The 20,562-nt window shown below is 43.2% G+C and overlaps 1 protein-coding gene across 5 annotated transcripts in view; it reads left to right on the top strand.

The window, feature by feature from the left end:
• Positions 1-1,098: 1,098 nt before the first annotated feature.
• The window catches only part of KDM3B (lysine demethylase 3B), a 73,840-nt gene continuing 54,376 nt past the window's right edge, over positions 1,099-20,562 (top strand). For 3 of the 5 annotated variants that reach the window (XR_015222618.1, XR_015222615.1, XM_086621757.1), the window contains exon 1: positions 1,099-1,269. Coding sequence is in view for 1 of the 5 variants with exons in the window: in XM_086621757.1 (XP_086477883.1) it covers positions 1,099-1,269 (171 nt within the window). In the remaining 4 variants the exon portion in view is untranslated. The remainder of the gene's footprint in view (positions 1,270-20,562) is intronic. The other 2 variants (XR_015222616.1, XR_015222617.1) reach the window with 1 other exon arrangement.

Raw genomic sequence — 20,562 nt, 5'->3', positions numbered from 1 at the left:
TAACAGGATGAAATGATGAGATACGCTTCTGAGGACAGGCACATTGTACAAACTGGTATTGAGAATCACCTTACCCAGTTCCCACTATAGTAAATTGCATCCCTCTAACCACAAACTAACAAAGATGAAATGTTGTCATCTACTTAAAATAACCTGGCACAGACATTTTGAATAAATGAAAGTGAACGCAAGCAACTTGCCTTTGCTTGCTGCTACTTCAGTGTCAAACGCGACTCTCTCTCAGGGTGAGGAAACCTTACACGTACAAGAAGAAAACTACCTGTTTGCACAAGAACATCCTTGTTCTGGTATGGAGTATAGCGTCTGTTTTGTTTTCCAGTTTCTGTTATTGCTACTGTCTTCACTGCACAAGCAGAGAGAGAGGGAAAGTTGCATCTCCTTTCTCTTAACAGTTTAGGGATTCGGAAGTATTTTGGGGTTGATCCAAGTATGTTGAAAAGGAGCAGGTTTAGGGTATTTACTATCCTACATGAGAGCTGTTCAAATGTTTTGGCTAATGATGACAGCTGCATCCCATTAACGTAAGGATTTTGTATCTTAATCGCCCCTAACGTCTCCTCAAAGCTGCCTCGTGCGAGGCCGAGCCCCGAGGCGCGCTTGGATCCCGCATCTCGGGCTGTCTGGTACCGGTTTGTGTGTGCGTGTAGCTCGACGTTTAGGTGAAAGCTCCTACTGGCATTAGTCCTGCGATAACGCTACTTCTGGTGTTGAGCTCGGCGTTACGGAGAGGCCCTGCCGCGGGAAGGCCGCCCGCTGCAGTTCCTGCCCGCTGACGGGCTGCCCGGCCCTGCCGGCGGCCCCTCAGCTGCGCGACTGCCGAGCTGCCCTCCGCGGGCTCGCGGCCGCCGGGCCCGCCGCTGCCGAGCCCCGGGACAGCGCCCGGCTCGGCGGCGCGAGGCGGGGCGTTGTGGGGCGGCGGAAGGGCGGGGCAAGAGACGCGAGCGCGGCGCATGCCGGGAGCGGGGCGGGCGGCGCTCGGAGGCCCAGCGCGGGGCAGTCGCTTGCTCGGTGTCTCGGGGCGTCGGCGGCCACCGGTGGGCTCGAGCCGGCGGTGGAGGAGGCTCCTGCCCGTTGGGGATGGCGGACGCGGCGGCCTCCCCCGTGGGGAAGCGGCTCCTGCTGCTGCTGGCGGCGGGGCCGGGCGAGGGCGAGGCGGTGGGGCCGGATCCGGGGCCTGCGCTGCCCTCCCGGGCCTGGCGGAGCGGCACGGTGCGGGCCATGAGTGGAGCGGTGCCCCAGGACCTGGCGGTGAGGCCCCGGCGGCGGGAGGGGCTGGGCGGCGGGGAGCCGCGGGCGGGGACGCTGCGGGTCGGGCCGCCCGCGTGGGCCGCGGCCTCCCGCCGCCGGCGCGGGCCGCTGCCGGGAGGGCTGCGGCGCAGCGGAGCTGGGGCTGTGGGGCCGCTGCCCGCGGCGGGTCGCGGCAGCGCTGTGCTGGCGGCCTGCGGCCTCCCTGGAGCGCGCTGCCCGGCGCGCCCCGCTGGGCCTGCCGGGACGCGCGGCGGGCCGAGGAGCGGCGGGCCCGGCCTGCGGCGAGCGCGGTTGCGGAGCGGCCCTGCGAGCTGCCGGGGCGGAGAGGGACCGGCAGCCTCAGGAGCGGTGGTTGGAAGTAACTGACGTGGGAAACAAATGCGTCTGGGACGTGTGCGTTTTCTGATGCTGATACGTCCGTATGTGACTTCTAAATACTTTTTAAATTTTTTTTCCTTCCCCGGGAATTCTTGATCAGCTTAAATGATGCTCCTTGTTTGAAGGCGTAATTTTGAGCGGGGATTATCAATTCATTCTGTCCTAGATTCTGTAGGAATTTGTGCTTCGTGTAACGCGTTTAAACACTCTTTAGCGCTTGTTTGGTTTATTTCTCGTATAGCTCAGTGGGTCGCTTGGGTGAAGATCTTAAAAAGAGCTCTGAAAAGATATCTGTGCTGTTCCTCTTTGCACGTGTCAGTTCTGCAAGTATTCGCTGTAAGTGATGGCATGCTTCTGAGAACTCCGGCTGTTAAAATGACCCATGTTAACGGGAATGAGGTTCTGTGTTTGTGAAGAGTTTTGAAGAATTTTTTGTTGTTATGATAAGTTCTTGGGGCTTCTTTGCACAGTTCCAACTTTGCGAAGTTTTCTTGACTTCCTACAATAATGCTGCTTTCTTTGGCCTTGTTTTACAACTGCAGCTAGGACTATCAGTAGGAAGTAGTATGCTGGCTTTAGCCTTGCAAGCCCAGGCGGCTTGGCAAGCTATGTGCGCAGCTGAGGGCTGTGGTGATACACTTTAGCTGCTCCCTTATTTGTTTGAGGAGGAGGGGAAAAAAAACCAACCCATGCAGAAAGGGGATCATCAAAAGGAAAATGGGACAAGTGTTTGAGGCTCTCGGAAACGGGAAAATGCGTTGGGGCAAACTAAAACCTTGTCTGGAGAACTGCTCTTGTAGCAGGTTTCATTTGATGTATCATCAGTCCCCTTGCATTATGGAATCATCTGTTACAAATATGAGTATGATGTAAAGAATTTTTGGTGTGCACCTGATCATATTGCTGTTTTGGTGGCAGGACTGATGGAGCATTGTTCTTTCTTTTTTTTTGGTGGGGGGCAGGGGGAAATCTCTGTCCAATAAAAGGTAGTCACTTGTTTCCTGGTTAGTCGTTGCTGTCCAACCATGTGATACCTGTTAGACTCTCCTGGCAAAGTAAAAATCAACTTTTGTGCTTGATGCTCTTTGGGTTACTCAAGTCTGTGCTTTCTCATGGTATCCTGTAAGGATGGTTTCGCTTACTAGCCCATAGTCTGATGTTAGGCTTTTAGAAATAGAAAACTGCAGTTGAATAGCTACACCTTTCCAAGGCAGAAAACTTAGGAATAGACAGAGAGTATAGAACTTTAAACGTTTCAGAAAGCAGCTGAAATTGTTGGTTTGTTTGTGCTTGTTTTTTTTTCTCATATTGGAATTTTAGGAAACTACTACTTTTTCTGATGGGATAAAGCCTCTGAAAAGGTTTTTCTTTTTGCCGTGCATAAATTTGTTTATAGAGAGTATCTCTTAAATGTTGTTACTTTGAGAAAATATGGAATAATCTAATTATGGTTAGTCCACAAAAAATAAATAAAATGGTCAGTCCTGGTTGTGCCATCTTCAGAGCACCTATAAGAAATCCTGGAGAAAAACTACTGCTATTGGAAAGCAGCTTTGCTTCTTCTAACTAGAAACAGATCTTACCCTTTTTCTCAAAACATCTATTAGAACAGAATCATAAAAGACCTGTCACGCTTTAGCTCAGTGTTGTCCTAATGTAAAAGGACATGTTACATGTTAATGGCAATATAGCTCAACGTGTCTATGCGGGACAGTACTGCTTTTGCTTATGTGGAAAACAAAAGTCTGTGAGATTTCAAGTTCAATGCACAGACAAGCTATACAAATACTGTGGAAGTTATGAGGCCTAGGACACAAGGTGTTTTGAATAGAACTGTTTTGGAATAATCCACGTATGCTTCTTATGATAGAGAAGGAGTTGGTTCCCCCCCTGCCTTTATGGATAGTAAGTTATGTCTCATACAAGTTTTTTTTATGTCTGAGTTTTTATCTATTTCCTATAATAACCTGCACATGTAATTGAATGTATTCTAAAGACACTTTCACTTGTACCTGATATGTAGATTTTACAGCTTAACAAAAACATGTAGTAATCTAAAGTATCTTATTCGTAAGGCATTTCACTGAATAAAAGTGATACTTAGAAATGATCTGAATTGTGGAATAAGCTTAATTTACTTTGGAAGTATCAGAGCTGTTGGAGTTAACTATAAATATCAGGGTATTTCAACTAGTTTTTTTAAGTAGGTCACATGGAAAAATAGTAGCTTTCTGTCTGGAGACTGTATGTAGTAGATGAGGCATGCTGAAACCCTACATGTGCTCTCAAGCAGTTTTTGCTTGCTACTTCAAAGCCATCTTGGTAGTAGAGAAGAATGTGGGAAAATGTGCTCATGCTGTTTGGGACAGGGTGTGTGGAGTTTTTGCCAGCTGTGCATATGTGTCTGCTGCAGAATTTCTGTTCTCTCGGACTGGGACTGAATTGGGGAGTTTGTAGAGGCTTCAGATATGGAAAGAGGAGTTTTCAGACAGTGTGTTGAAGCTGGGACTCAGTGGAAGTGGTGGGAAAGTTCACAACAAGCTGAGGTTGTATGAGTCTGGGATATCCAGATTGCTTTATGTGCCACTGTACTTCTCTTCATTTCCTTCTGTCCTGCAGAGGGGATCCTATTCCTGAATCATTCTTCCTGTCAGCGAGACACTTGCAGACATTTGCATATTGAAAGAGTATGAGGGGAATGGACCACAGAAACGATCTAGGCTTTGTCTTACTCCCTGAGTAATGTCTCCTGTTGCTTCTGTTGAAGGCAGAATACTGGGCTGGATGGATGTTGGTAAGATCAGTAAGGCGTATCTTTAATGCTTCTTGTTATAAAAGAGATGTTCAAGAGCAAACAGGATTTTGAACACTTTTTCAAATAAATTTTTGCTTGCTTTGCAAGTAAAATACAGTTCTTTGAAGGAGAGCTGACTACAGAAGTAGTGGATGTGAATTTTTCTCCGCTTGCTCTGTGATGCTTTATTGGTGGCCTAAGTACAAAGTACGGTGAATGCTTGTTATGCCACAGGTTTTTTTCTGATAGCCTTTTTGTCTTCCTGTGTGTGAAAGATAGACATCCACACTGAAAAATTTGCATTCCTATGGTGAGCAGTGTCTTCTGTGGCTCCACTAATTACTTTTCTCGCTGCTTAATAGGGTCATGAGGGATTCTGTAACCATTTATACTACTGAAATGCAAGGACCAGGGATGATATGAGGGGGATTGAATACCTCTGCGTTTGTAGCTTATGTAAGTATAAGTTTACATGATTTATTAGAAAAAAAAAAAAAGTCTTGGCTTCTTTTGCAGTGTAACTGCAGTAGAGGAAACTTGGTGTGAATTGCAAAATTCTCAAAAGGATCTTTGTAGATCTGAAGTGGTTATCGAGTTATAGATGAGGAATAGGGTGGAGACTCGAGCTAATGAGTCTTGTGCCGTCTCTGGTGTCCTATGCTCACTAAATAGTAAGAGGCAGAGCAGATGGTGGCTGTGGAAGGAAGTAGTAGGGCTGATCTCGGCAGTGGTGTTATCAGGGCTGGCAGTGGGACTGGGAGGTGAAGGGCTGTTCCTCCAAAATACAGACTATGGAGAAGTAACAATAATGAAATTTTATGTGGCCATGTACAAGAGAGGATTAATAGCCTGCATCGTTTGGTTAAACCCTTTGCAGAGCTGTCCTTATACAGCACTGATTCCATGTCCACTGAGTACCTTCTGACCCTACTGTCTTCCGTGTTTCTATTAACCAAGACATTCCAAGTTCCTATCTTTTTTTTCCTCTCCTTTTCTCTGTTTGAGGATACTTGTTATAATTTCTTGACACCTGGTAGCAACTGCTGTATGTATGCAGGTGTTACAGTTGAACTGCTTTATTCCTGGGGATTATGGAAATTCCCCCTTTGAACATTCACTGTTCCTGCATGGCATTTATGAAGTGTTTGTGATATTTTAGGAAGTGTCACGCTGTTGAACGTGTGCTATGCTGATCTGTGTGTGTGCAGTAATTTCAATACATTTTAAAACTATTAGATTTGCACAAAATATGTTTGAGGAAGTCTAGGTAGAAATATGGAAGCTCTAGATTGGGAAGGTAAGCTTCTAAGACAGAGAAATGCTGCCTTTAATGCAGCATGAGTAAAATACTCAGCAGTCTGAGTATTTTACTTTTGTGTCAGGGAAAGAACAGCTGTACTGGACAAGCTCAAAGGTCCACCTAGTCGTCCCCCCTGCCTTCTCCTGTCTTACACTTGTCATATGTGGGTGTCCCGACACAGCTGTGGAAGGAACCAAAGCTGTCGAGCTTTGCACCGATAGGCTACCAGGTGGGAGTTTTCTGAAACGATGCTTAGCTGAAAATCACACGCAGCATGACTGCTATTTATTTGCACCAGTGAAGGGCTAGAAAATAAGTTTTTGCTCATCTGATAGCGGATGTTCTGTAGAGACTTGTTCACTGACTTGTTAATATTGGATTGACTTTGGAGGGTTGGTCTCTTCCTCCTTCTGCATGGTGTTTGTTGTAGCAGAACCAAAGATTTCAGATTCCCCAATTCAGACTTAGTGAACCATGGTTATCTGATTTAGGAAAATTGCTGCTCAAACGGGCTTACTACTTAAAATGTGTATTCAAGGAAACTCTTACTAGAGTTAACTCATCTTCTTTATCTTTAGTGGTAATTGGATTTACAAGTTTTATGAAATGTGATATGAAAAACTGTAGTGTTCTTGCATGTTAAATTCATAGGAGTATTCAGATCCAGCTTTTACAAGTGAAAGCTGGAAAGTTACTGTGTACTGGCAAAGTCTATCTGCAGGAAACTCCTTGTAAGTGTTTCCGTTTGCACATCAAACTACCGTTGAAGAAGTTGAACATTCCCAGTACAGGCAGAAGAGATTTAGAGATTTCATCAAAATTATTAGGGAAAAAAGACTAGAAAAGTAAAATACCCTTTGGCAAGACCTCAGATTTTTTTTTTTTTTTACCATCATTGTCAAAACATAGAATGTTTTTCCTTTGGCATTTTATTTTCTTGGGTGGACAGTGTTGACATAGTATATACAGGGCTTGCTTTTTACCAAAAAAAAAAGCCATAAGCTGGTAAAGTAGAAGCCATATGGTTTGTGGTCTGTTTGGTGAATAGGTAGTCACTTCATTTAGCCAAATTTTTAGTTATGGTTACAGAAAGCAGTAGACTCAGTAAGAGCCGTTCAAATAGGGTAAAAATTAGCCAGTTGAGTACTAGTATATGCAATCATAATTTAGATCCCTGTCTTGACCCATTTGTCAGTATGTTTTTCTCTAAGGCACTTTTATGTGTCACCCGTCAAATAAAAATGAAAGACTGAATCATGCATTTGTTAACGACAGTAGTTCAGCACTGTGACTGGTACTGAACTGGTAAGGGTTTTGAGCTACAGGTTGGCAGCTGGGAGTCCATTTTGTCATTCAAATGATTGCAGAAAGTCAGGTTTCTGCAACAGCCGTGCTGGGATGTTTTCTCTGTTTTCAGTGTTTTCCGTGGAGATATTAGAAGTTCGAAAGGTTTCTTTTGTTTGTTTGTTTATGCTTCTAGGTGTGACTGCAGGGCAGTGCCTGATGCAGGAATTCCTCTGGAATACTAGCAGCTGCATACTTTTTTCTGTCAGGTTTCAAATGGAAGACTGATTATTTTGTAGGAGGTGAAAACTCATGGACTTGTGGATGTGGAGCAACTTGTACTTGAAATGCAAGTGATTATTACAAAGCTGTTTGGGGTTTTTGTCTTGAGTTATTACTGTGTTACATCTCTGCTTTCATGGCATTCCATTTCCTGAACATTTTGGATGAAAAAGGTAGGCCGGTGTTTTAATTGAGCAACTGCTTCAAGAAATCTATTTTGTAGCTTTACCTTCTTAAGGTACTAGGCATTCTTTTTTTCTTTTTTTTTTTTTTTTTACTGTAACAAAACAATCTTCTGCATGTAGTGTGTGTATATATATTTTCCTTGGGCAAGTTGTGTTTGCTGAGTAGCTGTTTTCTTTTGGCTGGTCTTGTTCTGTGCTTCAGAGAATTCCTTGATTATTAATTATACTGACAGTTCTTTTTTTTCCTTCGAGGTCTGTCTTGTGATTGTTCCTGCTTCTAGGGTTTTTCCATGCACATATTTTGACTTCTCCATGTTGTCACCATGTACTTGAGGTTTTTACAGACCTCCCACTTTTTTTGCTCATACAGTAACTTACCTCGATAGTGTTGGAGTCCTCTCTAAGTAGCCTTAATGCTTCCAGTTTCAACTGCTGATTACAGAACCATATAAAAACTCAGTTTTATCTCCGCATGGTTGTTGTCCTGAGGTCACTGTGCTTGTGACTCCAGTTACTTGCGCAATGCTTCGTGCTTTCCCTGTGAAGCCACCCATGTCTCGAGTCTAAAAATTTTGGCTACCTCCATTTGATTAGACGCTCTGTTTTATCAAGGCATCCAACGTTGCAAGCAGTGGTAGCTTTATTTTCTTCTGTAGTTTCTATGTGTGTTTTATTTTGAAACTGTTCTTGTTGCAAGCTTATCTGTAGTTGGAAAAAATCTTCCTACTTCTGTCTTGTATCACTGATTAACTGATCATGTTCTTCTGAGGTAGTGCTGCTTGGTAGTGACTGCCTTGTTGCCAATACTCGTTGTTGGAAGTTCCTTTTTAGTATCTAACCTAAACTAGATGGTGATGCTCCATTTGCAAAACACTAAGGTGGGGAGGTTTTCTTGTATAGTCAAGTTTTCTTTGCAGCTTTTGTATGCTTAGCAGACCTTTTGCCATCTTTCTGAATTTCCTTCAAAAAGCCATGGTTTTGTTAATGTCCACCTTGTTCATTTTGACATAAATAACTGTATTCAGACATTGGTTTCATTTGTTAGAGTTGGTGTCATGATTCAGCCTGGCTGGCAACTAAACACCACACAGCCGCTCGCTTACCCTCCCACACCCCCAGGGAGTGAGGAAGAGAATTAAAGGGGGAAAGGGAAGGAAACTTGTGGGTTGAGATAAGAACAATTTAATAATAAGAATATATTAATATATATAATGATACTAATATATACAAACAAATGATACACAGTGCGGTGACCAACGCCTGTACTGTCCTGGTAAATGATTCTGAAACGGAAACACCACAATCCTGGATCAGTGAGAGGCCCATAAAGAGAACGAGAGCAAGATAGCACTCCGAGAGTCCCAAGAGTGAGAGCCCCCAGACGTGCAAGAACCCTTCTTTCCAGTCACCCTTGTCTATATACTGGGCATGATGCTGCATGATACGGAATGCTTCACTGGCTAATGTAGCCCTCAGTACGAAGTTGAAGTTCAAATTATAAGGGGAGCTGTGGACCCTTTGTTCCAGCTATGCTCCCCCCAGCCTATTGTGCTCTTGTGCACTGACAAAACCAGTGCAAGCTGAAAAGTCCTTGAGGTTTCAGTGCCAACTATAAACATCAGTGCGCTATCGACATTCTTCTCATAGCTAAAACCAAAACACAAAGCTCTTCTAGCTGCTAAAAAGAGAAACTAACTGTGTCCCAGTGGAAACCAGGACAGCTGCTTAGTATGCTAAATGACATCGAGGGGGGTGGTTCTGGAGAGAGGCTGACAATTTCCTACACGTTGTTCTAAGGAATAGCATAATTTTCTGCTTAAGAATAACTTTGGTTTCTTACTTGCAGATTGTTGAGAATGTGACATTAAGCTCCAGGTTAAAGCTTTTCTTTGAAATTAGGTTTCTTTTAGCTATAGTCATGTGGTCTGTCGTCTAAGAACCTAAAATACATTTTTTACTTTACCCAATTTAATCTAGAAAACTCAGCAAAAAAGAGATGTACTACTAGTTTATCACTAATATTTTTCAAGGAAGATTCCAAACTTGGAAAGCAAAGTAAAAAGAGTGAGGCAAACCAGAATTAGCAATTGGAATAGCAAGTTTTCAGAGACTGTGATTGTAAGAACTTTCAAAAGCTCCTCAGATTCTTTTCTGGTCTACAAAAGACACTGTTAGGCTTGGGGCCAGGAATTTGATGCTTTTTATGCCAGCTTTATCATGACAGTATTAATTATGTTGCAATAATAATCCAACTGCTCCAATACTTGCCATTTTAAAACAAATAATTTTCATCCTGCTTTTACCATTCCCCTTAGACATTGTAAATCTCAGCCTTTTCATTTTCACTGCAGTGCCATTTCACACTTTGGATACTCAAGTTCAGGTTAGATGCATTAAAAGAGGGCCCTTCACATCATATGTAAGCCATGTAGTTAAAACTTTATTTCACTTTTAACTCCTTCCATTTATTGCCATTCTTTTTTTTTGCAGCCCCTCCCCGAGCCCTCACCTGAAACTTATTCTAATATTTGGCAAACCATTGGTATTGTCTTAATAGACTAATAGTTACCAGGTTCTTTCTTTCTTATTTTTAAATACAGGTGCTGTATTTGCCACTTGCCAATTATACAGGTACCAATTTTAAATTGTTTAAAATAATCTGAGTATCAAACCTGCAATTTAAGGTGTTGCTTTTCCTTCAGAGTTCTGAACTGGAAGTCCTCATCCTTTTCTTCCTGATAATTGGGTTGTAGAATACTTGGGATTAGGAACAGCCTACTTAAATTTCTAGGTGATTTCTTTTGCAAAACAGAAGATATCATCATCTCTACAGTCCAAATATCTGCAGAAAGAAACAGTAGTCAAAAAAGATTGTATTGCTATTGTTTTACTGAAATTGTTTTTTATGATACTTTGATTGGGATCCTGGCAGACAACAGGTAAAGGTGCATTTTAGAAGAAAGAGCAACAAAAAGCACAATATTTGACAAAAATACATACATATTTCCAAAACAAATTTATTTTTTGAAACTCAAACTTTCCAATAGCTCAAGTATTTAAGTTACTAATAGCAGAGAAAATTCAGAACTGTTAATTTTAGTATAAATTAAGGAAAAAAGGTGTCACTTCTTAAGGATAGGCCTGGAGAGTGGTGAATGAGTTCTTAGTGTACAAAATGGGCAGGTGCTGCTTCAAAAGGCAGTGTGTCTCTGGCTGCGCAGCAAGGAGGTCTCTGATGGCAGGAAGTTTCTGTAGGAATGCAAACATTTTCTGAAATAAAGTTCCTCTTAAAAAGCAAAGCATCGAGATTAACATTAGCTCTGCCTGCTGTAAAATTGACCACAATTACTGGATTCATTTCAGAGTGTGAGGGATGTTACATAACGGGCTTGAAATACAGCTTGCATAGCAGTACTGTGTCTAATGTGCGTGGCATTTCAGTGTTTGATGATAGACTCATGTTGGCCATGCAGCCACAGGGCTACGAGGTTACTGTTAGATCCCAGATTTGACTTGGATTGCATTTGTGATCCAGGAGAGGTACCTGGCATAGTCACTTTCTTGTTTGACATAAGCAGAAACTGTCCCAGTCAGCTCATATCTGGAAATGTTCAGCTGCTTGACAGTTGTTGTGAGTCTTACTGGTTAAAGTGGAAGAAAGCAGTGCAGCATGTGGGAGAGAGAATAGTCCAGTACTTTATGTTCCTGCTCTTAATGTGTAAGAAGAAACTTGTTGATGAAGATCTCAGTGTCAGTGTGATGTTATTATTAAGTCAATATAATAGGTAGCTACGATTGAAAAGAAAGCAGTAATTGCCCTGCGTATGTCTTGTGCATGGTGCTTCATTGGACCCTTAAGCAGACAGCGTGGGGGAAGATTGCAGGGAATTAACAGTTCCTTGTGTGTGATTAGTTTCTAGGCCACATGTTCCCTAAATGTACATACCACGTAGTCAGCTGGGTTGCTTGTTCAGGGGGAAACAATGGGACTGTGTAGTGACAGTGGTGAGACAATGTCCTGGTGTTTTCAGTAACAGCAAGCTGCTAGAGTGAGATTTCAGCTTCATCTAAGCTGATCTAAGGGGTTTTACCCATCTAAATTTCTAAAACACGTTAACTGCATAAAGACTACAAAGAATCTTCAGCATTTTCTCAAAGTGCTGTTTTGAAAGTAACATCTTAAAGATACTTTGCATACATAATTATAAATGCATGTATGTGTTACTTGCTGTGTATCTGGAGAATAAAGCACTATGCTACTTGAAGACTTTTTGAATGTTGAATTTTGGACAACTACTTCGCTTCAACTAATGATCTAGTTTGCATGGGGGCTAAATCTCACAGGGAGGGGCAGAAGTCTTGAGGCCACCCTCAATCTGCCTTTTGCATTTGGATTGTATTAAGTGGAGTCATGTGAGTTCCAGGCTCAATGTAAATCTGCTTGTACTTCACCTCCTGTTGTAAACAAAGTTGTACATCAGTTTTGAGTAGTGTCTTGTTACAAGTATGAGGTAGCATGGATTGACCAAACTAGATTGCTGTCACATTCATACCTGTGATAATTAAGGTTGTGGACTGTCTCTGTGACAGGCAGGACTGATCGTACAGGGCTCAGCGTTGCTCTTTGTTGGAACAGGAGCCTGGCAGTTGCAGTGTGCTCTAAAATGACTGTAAACTGAAGTTGGTGCAGAATGGGGTAGGGCCTTTCTGAAGCTGAGGCTTCATCCCTTGCATTTTGTGGTTTGTATGCAGTTTTCAGCACTGATTTTGATCGGTGATATTCACATTACTTGACATTTTCCTCCATATGTGTGGCCAATGTTAGGGTCGTTAGTGATACTCAAGCTGGAAATGCTCTAATACTGGAAGAAATGGGATACTGACAGAGTGCTGTGGTGAATTTTGTTTTGGCACCTTGTCATTTTTTCTTTACTACCTACTTAACCCAGCTCATCTAAATACATAGCCTTTTGACGACATAAAAAGATACTGGAAGACCAGTATTTTCAGGAATGGTTTTCTCTACTTTTTTTTCTGAAGTGTGTTTTGTGGTTTCTTGATTGGTTGATTGGTTTTGGTTTTGATTTGTTTGTTGTTTTGTTTGTGGTTTTTTGGTGGTTTTAAATTTATTTTTAAAGAGCTTATTAAACCAGGTCCTGCCTGGAACTGTCTGGGGTTTAAAGATAATTACAGAATTTAACTTTGATGTTCTTATTTTGCAGTTGCTCCTGATTTCCCTCTATAATTCTGTTACTTACTAATCTTGAAATGTTTCTTTCCTCCTTTGTTAAACTAAAGTAAAAAAACCCCAAATACAACAAATATAAAAATACAAACAAGCACCCCTTCCCCCCACCCCAAACAATCAGAAAGGGAAACTTTATCCTCATTATGTTAAACAAACAGGGTAAACAAACTTGTATTTTTCAGATACACTATATTTGGGTACTTTAAGATCTAAATTTTACTGCAGAGTTTACCACGTAGTACTGTGGTATCAGGCCGTTGTTCAGGCTTCAGATGTAATAATCGTATTGCCAGGCAAGAGGGATTTAAGTTCTAGGAAGCTATTTTGATTCAGTAGTTGTTTGAAATGACTATACAACAAATTATTTCTGTATTGGCCCCAAAAACTTGCTTGTATAGTGTTCCGGAAAGGTGTCCAACATTGATTTGATTCTCCATATCATATTGTGTTCTGTCACTTTTTACTCTTATTCGTATCAGTGATCACCTTTGAACAATAATTACACACCCCCCACATCTCTCTTTGTCTTTCCATGCTGTTGCATCAAACCATCATTAGTTCTACCAGTGCCATTCCTCACGTGTTTCTGTAGCCTCTTTTTTTTATCTTCCCTATATAAAGGTCTTTACAGTGTCCCTGCATAGTCTCTTCATTGCTATTCTATTCTTGCAATCTGTCATTCAAGAAAATTCTCTTACCCAAATATTTCTAGTTGAATCTTAATCCCAATATTGTCTCAACTCTATAGTGGACAGATCAAATAGGATTATTTATTCTCTTTTTGGTAGGTCTTTCAAGAAGAATGTGTTATTAATTCCTCTTTCAATCTTTCTTTTTCTTGATAAAGCAACCTAATTTAACCACTCTGAAATTTGCATTTGATTGTTCTTGTTTGCTTTTGTCTGCTATCTCCTGTTTTTCTGACCCAAACTGGTCATAAGTATTTTAGCAGAGGACTTACTGAGGCTGAATAGAAACACAATCACTTCAGGTGTATTGTGCACTATACACCTGTTTATGTATGTGTCTATCCTTTTTTGAAACAGCATGAGATAGCTGAATCTGTACTACCTTGTGATCCATTATGATCTGCTCACTTTTTTTTCTATAAAACTAATACCTGTCCCGTCACTGGTAGCTTCTGCCTTTGTTTAGCACCTTGTGCTTATTTCCATGATTGTGTTGTGCTCTGATCTGAGGCAGTTTCTCTAGTTTGTCAAGATAATTGTGAATTCTGTCTTCAAGTGTACTTGCCAAGCTTCCCAGCATGTGATCTTTCTGCTGAACTTTGTGGTCCTTGGAACTGGCCAAAGAAGTTGCCAAGCCACTATCCATCACATTTGAGAAGTTGTGTCAGTCTGGTGAGGTTCCTACTGAATGGAAAAGGGCAAACATAGCCCCCATCTTTAAAAAGTGAGAAAAAGAAGACCCAGGGAACTACAGGCCAGTCAGTCTCACCTCTGTGCCCGGCAAGATCATGGAGCAGATCCTCCTGATGACTGTGCTAAGGCACATGGAAAATAAGGACGTGATTGGTGACAGCCAACATGGTTTCACTAAGGGCAAATTGTGCCTGACAAATTTGGTGGCCTTCTATGATGAGGTTACAACATTGGTGGATAAGGAAAGAGCAACTGACATGATCTACCTGTATGACACTGTACTGCATGGCATTCTTGTCTCCAAATTAGAGAGACATGGATTTGGTGGATGGGCTGCTTGATGGATAAGGAACTGGCTGGCTGGTTGCACTCGAAGAGTTGCAGTCAACGGCTCGATGTCCAAGCAGAGACCAGTGATGAGTGATGTTCCTCAGGGGTCAGTGTTGGCGACATCTGTTTAACATCTCTGTTGGCAACATGGACAGTGGGATTGAGTGCACCCTCAGCAAGTTTGCTGATGACACCAGGCTGTGTGGTGCTGTGGACACGCTGGAGGGAGGAGATGCTATCCAGAGCGACCTTGACAGGCTGGAGAGGTGGGCCTGCAAGAACCTAATGAATTTCGACAAGGCCAAGTGCAAGGTCCTGCATGTGGGTCGGGGCAATCCCAAGCATAAGTACAGGCTGGCAGAGAATGGATGGAGAGCAGCCCTGAGGAGAAGGATTTGGGAGTACTCGTGGATAAGAAGGTCAACATGAGCCGGCAATGTGCGCTGGCAGCCCAGAAAGCCAACCGTATCCTGGGCTGCATCCAAAGCAGTGTGGCCAGCAGGTCAAGGGAGGTGATTCTGCCCCTCTACTCTGCTCTCGTGAGACCCCACCTGGAATACTGTGTTCAGCTCTGGAGCCTCTGTTGAAGTGAGTCCAGAGGAGGGCCATGAAAATGATCCGAGGTCTGGAGCACCTCTGCTATGCAGACAGGCTGTTCAGCCTGGAGAAGAGAAGGCTCCGGGGTGATCTTATCACAGCCTTCCAGTACTTAAAGGGGGCCTACAGGAAAGCTGGAGGGGGACTTTTTACAAGGGCGTGTAGTGATAGGACAAGGCGCCATGGCTTTAAAGTGAAAGAGAGCAGGTTTAGATTGGATATAAGGAAGAAATTTTTCCCTCAGAGGGTGGTGAGGCACTGGCACAGGTTGCCCAGAGAAGCTGTGGCTGCCCCATCCCTGGCAGTGTTCAAGGCCAGGTTGGATGAGGCTTTGGGCAACCTGGTGTAGTGGAGGGTGTCCCTGCCCATGGCAGGGGGGTTGGAACTGGATGACCTTTGAGGTCCCTTCCAACCCAAACCATTTTGTGATTCAATGACTGTTCTTAAACACTTTCATTTTTGTAACTAGAACAGATTTCTGTGAACACCCTCAGTCAAATGCTTCTGTTTTATCAGAAAATAGTTGATTTTTGTGCTCAGCATATAGACTGTCTTTTCCTGGTGTGAAATGTCTAAACAACGTCACTTTTTTTGGGTGATACAGGCATATCTGCACAAGTTGCATATCTAGTTGCCGTCATTGATACCACTGTTCAAAAGCATTGACATTAACGAAGCACTGTTGCTGCTCTTACCAATGCCTTGTCTGAACTGATTGTGAGCAGAGGTAGAAGGGTCAGCAGAAGATATTGTTGGTAGATGTGACTCTGAAGTGTAAGGCCATTGGTACATTTGAGAGGTAATTTATTCTGATGTAGCCAGGGCTTTAGCATACAGATGTTTCCCTCCTGACTCAGGACTACTCAATTTTCAAATTAAGATGAGAAAAAAAACAGGAAGTTCTCAATAATGCAACTGCTTTGCTTAAGGCTTCTAGGTTTTTCAGTAAGGGTAGAATATTTCTGTTTACCACTTCAAATGTCTAAAGGAACTTTGTTTATTCATTTTCAAGTCTGTCTCATCTGTCCTTACTTTCCTTGCTTTAGGCATCTCTTTCAGGATTCCCTTATTGTTTTCCTCATAGAATCTAAGCATATTGGACATCAGTTCATGAATATGCTGTAGTTATTTGTGCGCCTGCAGCCCAGAAAGCCAGCTGTATCCTGGGCTGCATCAAAAGGAGAGTGGCCAGCAGGTTGAGGGAGGTGATTCTGCCCCTCTACTCTGCTCTCGTGAGACCCCACCTGGAATACTGTGTTCAGCTCTGGAGTCCCCAGCACAAGAAGGACATGGAGCTGCTGGAGTGAGTCCAGAGGAGGCCATGAAGATGATCGGAGGGCTGGAGCATCTCTGCTATGGAGACAGGCTGAGAGAGTTGGGGCTGTTCAGCCTGGAGAAGAGAAGGCTCCGGGGTGATCTTATTGCAGCCTTCCAGTACTTCAAGGGGGCCTACAGGAAAGCTGGAGAGGGACTTTTTACAAGGGCATGTAGTGATAGGACAAGGCGCCATGGCTTTAAACTGAAAGAGGGTGGATGTAGATTAGATATAAGGAAGAAATTCACTTTGAGAGTGGTGAGGCACTGGACCAGGTTGCCCAGAGAAGCTGTGGCTGCCCCATCCCTGGCAGTGTTCCAGTCCAGGTTGGATGAGGCTTTGGGCAACCTGGTGTCGTGGAGGGCCTCCCTGCCCCTGGCAGGGGGGTTGGAACTAGATGATCTTTGAGGTCCCTTCCAACCCTAACCATTCTATGATTTTCTGTAGTAATACGACGTGGTATATGAACAAACATTTGTTGTGCTGCACAGGTCAGCTTCTGCTTCTTGCGCTCCAGTACACATAGTGATTTCTGTTGCAGATTGTGGCAACAGAAACTGAAGAACGTAGTTGTTCATGTTGAGGCTTTCATCGTTTTCATTGCTGTGTGATCTGTTGGAAACTATGGACAATATCATGCTTGTTGCATTCATCTGGAACAGCTGCCCTGCATATCCGTGTGTAGCAAAATACTGTGTTTGGTATTGACTTAAAATTAGTCACACCTTTTTTAATGGTTGTAAATAAAAGTTTGACAGGACTCTAATGCTTATGCTGATTGTACAAAGATGGAAGAAAACTGAATATTGAATGTAAAGTATGTAAAACAAACTTGCCATGACTTCTTTGTTTTGCAGGGGAGAGAGATGATCTTAATATGATAATGTTGTCTTTTCTCTTCTTTTGACGCAGTCCATGGGTCTGGAGTTTTAGAAAGGAAAACTATAAGGTCTGTTTTCTGAGTTAAGTGATGGAATAGAATATTTCATTTGGAAGGGACCTACAACGATTATCTAGTCCAACTGCTGACCACTTCAGGGCTGACTAGAAGTTAAAGCAAATTGTTAATGACACTGTCCAAATGCTTCTTAAACACTGACAGGCATGGGGCATCAACCACCTCCGCAGGAAACCTGTTCCAGGGTGTCACCACCCTCTCGGTAAAGAAATGCTTCCTAATGTCAAGTCTGAACATCCTCTGATGCAACTTTGAACCATTCCCACACAGCCTGTCCCTGGATCCCAGGGAGATCAGCACCTCCCTGTGCATGTCCTCTCCTCAGGAAGCTGCAGAGAGCAATGAGGTTGCCCCTTAGCCTCCTTCTCTGCAAATTAAACAAACCTGGAGTCCTCAGCTGCTGCTCAAACGACATGCCTTCTGACTCCATCACCAGCTTTTTGTTGCCCTTTTCTGGACACATTTGGGTACCTTCACATCATTCTCAAATTGTGGGGTCCAGAACTCCACACAGTACTCAAGGTGAGGCCATGCCAACGCTCAATACAACGGGATAATCCCCTCTTGACCGTCTGGTTTTGCTGTGTTTGATGCACCCCAGGGTGCAGTTTGCCCTCTTGGCTGCCAGGGCACAATGTGGGCTCCTATGGAGCCTGCTGCCAACCAGCACCCCCAGATCCCATCCTGCACAGCTGCTCTCCAGCTGCTCCTCTCCCAGTTTGTGCTTGTATCTGGTGTTCTTCCATCCCTGGTGCAGAATCCACCATTTGTTCTTGTTACGTTTCATGCCATTGGTGATTGCCCACTACTCCAGTCTATCTACATCCCTCTGCAAGGCCTCTTGTCTCTTGAGAGAGTCAGCAGCACCTGCCAATTTGATAGCATCAGCAAAGTTGCTAATGGTGCATTCAACTCCTGCATCCAGATCACTGATAAAAATGTCGAACAACACTGGCACTGGGACTGAGCCCTGAGGAACACTGCTGCTGACCGGTCGCCAGCCAGATGTAGCGCAATTCACTACAACCCCTTGAGCTCTGCCCTCCAGCCGGTTCTTCACCCAGCGCACCGCGAGCTCTTTTAACTCGCAGTTGGACAAACGGTCCAGAAGGATGCTGTGAGGGGCAGTGTCTAAAGCCTTATTAAAATCCAGAAAAACTACATCCACTGCTTTCTCTTTGTCCACTAGGTGGGTGGTTGTGGCATCCAATTATTATTACCCAGCTGGCTTGAATTGAAACTGAATGTAATTAACTAAGGTCAAGACCTTGCCTACAAAAGGCGGGCCATTTCCTCCTGGCTGCGGAAGATGCAATGGCATCCTTGGAGCCACAGCCCAGGCTGGTGAGCAACAACTGGTGACCCTGACGTGATACGTCTGAGAGACCCTGAGGACCGCGACTCCCTCGCTGGAGCCAGAGTAGCCGGAGCGAGAGCCCTTCGGTGAAGAAGGTAAAGCCGCAAGCCCCGACGTGGTATTCACGGGAGGGAAGCGTGCTGGAGTCGGAAGGAATGGACTGGGTCTCTGCTCACTGTAAAGCCTTTACTTTCCTCTCAAAGCAAAAAACTGGTAAAACAAAAAGGGGGAATTGTGGCATCCAATTCTTATTACCCAGCTGGCTTGAATTGAAACTGAATGTAATTAACTAAGGTTGAGATCCTGCCTACAAAAGGCGGGCGTTTCCTCCTGGCTGCGGAAGATGCAATGACATCCTTGGAGCCGCAGCCCAGGCTGGTGAGCAGCAGATGGTCTTGTTGTAGAAGGATATCTGATTAGTTAAACAGCACTTTTCCTTCGTGAACCCGTATTGACTGTGCTTGATGATTGTATTGTTCTTTAAATATCTTCCAATAGCACCCTGTGTGATTTTCGTAATTTTTCCAGGTACTGAGGTTAGACTCACAAGTCTGTAGTTCCCTGGGTCTTTCCTCGTGGCCTTCTTGTAAATTGGAATAACGTTGGCTAGCTTCCAGTCAGTGGGGACCTCCCTAGACTCCCAAGACCTTTGGTAAATGTTTGAGAGGGGTGCTGCTGTAACATAAAATCATGGAATGGTTTGGGTTGGAAGCGACCTCAAAGATCATCGAGTTTCAACCCCCTGCCATGAGCAGAGACAGCCAGATGGCGTTGCTACTGCTTTGTATATGATGAGTGCACAGTATTTGTCAGAATATTTAGTGAGCCTCTTAAACAAATGTGGAATACCCATCTTGAAGTTCATCACAGGCTATTTCTTGTAGTATTTTTCTTCTTTTTTTTTTTCTCTAAACAGAGAGTAATGTGCTAAATTTGCAGAAAAAGTAGAGCTGTTCCATTTCATCAATTAATAATGATTCATAGAAATGTGAGGTGTGCTATAGGTTAAGACTGGAAGAAGTTTTCTTATAGTCTTACTTCATGTGTGTCATAAGATAAATTGACTTAAGTCTTATGTGAAGTAATAAATTAAAAATAAACCTAATAGGTATCCTTATTTATTTGGAACAGAGTGGTAAGCTGCATTTTATTGCTAGTTTGGAATTTGTCTGCCTCTAATGATCCTTATTATCTAGTTCAGGGGGATGCGCTACTGAGAGATCCTGTCTGTGTAGTTACTTATGAAATCTCCCCTCCTTTTAATCAAATTCTTAAATATATTTCAAAAAGGCATTTGTTACAAGTTCAGCATTGTTTTAACAGTCTGTTTTGATAACATTTTTTCATATAACCTTTATGGTAAGAGAATCATCACAACATAACCTCGCTAATACTGTACATATAAACAATTCCATTTTGTTATTCTTACGTGATAGTTCTCTCTTATGTCACATTCTACTGCCAAAGTAGCACAAATATAATATTAAGAAAGGTACAGAACCACTGAAACTGGAAAAGTGTTTGGTCCAATTTCCACTATATTGCTGGAATTTGTTGAATTGAAGGAAGCATATCTTGAAACGTCCAGTTGTCTTTCTCTGCAGGGCAGCTTAAGCAGTAAGAGTTGTTAAGCTTAAGCAGGAGAGTTGTTTCACGTTCTCTTCCTCTCCCCTTGGAGTTTGAGCTTTCGGGTCTGGGGGGAGGAGCGGGGAAGAGGAGTGTATGAGTGGTCTCTAATACCTTTTTTAATAAGGATTACTGGTAAAGCAGAGAGCTGTCTGCCTCCAGTTAGTGCTCTGTTACCCCCAATCATCTTGTAATTATTACAAAACTGTGATTTGACTGGCCAGCTTAAGGTGTTACTTAACTGATTAGGAATTTCT

Source organism: Tauraco erythrolophus, chromosome 16 (assembly GCF_009769465.1).
Source record: "Tauraco erythrolophus isolate bTauEry1 chromosome 16, bTauEry1.pri, whole genome shotgun sequence".
NCBI lineage: Eukaryota > Metazoa > Chordata > Aves > Musophagiformes > Musophagidae > Tauraco > Tauraco erythrolophus.
This window is presented reverse-complemented; position numbering and strand designations above follow the sequence as displayed.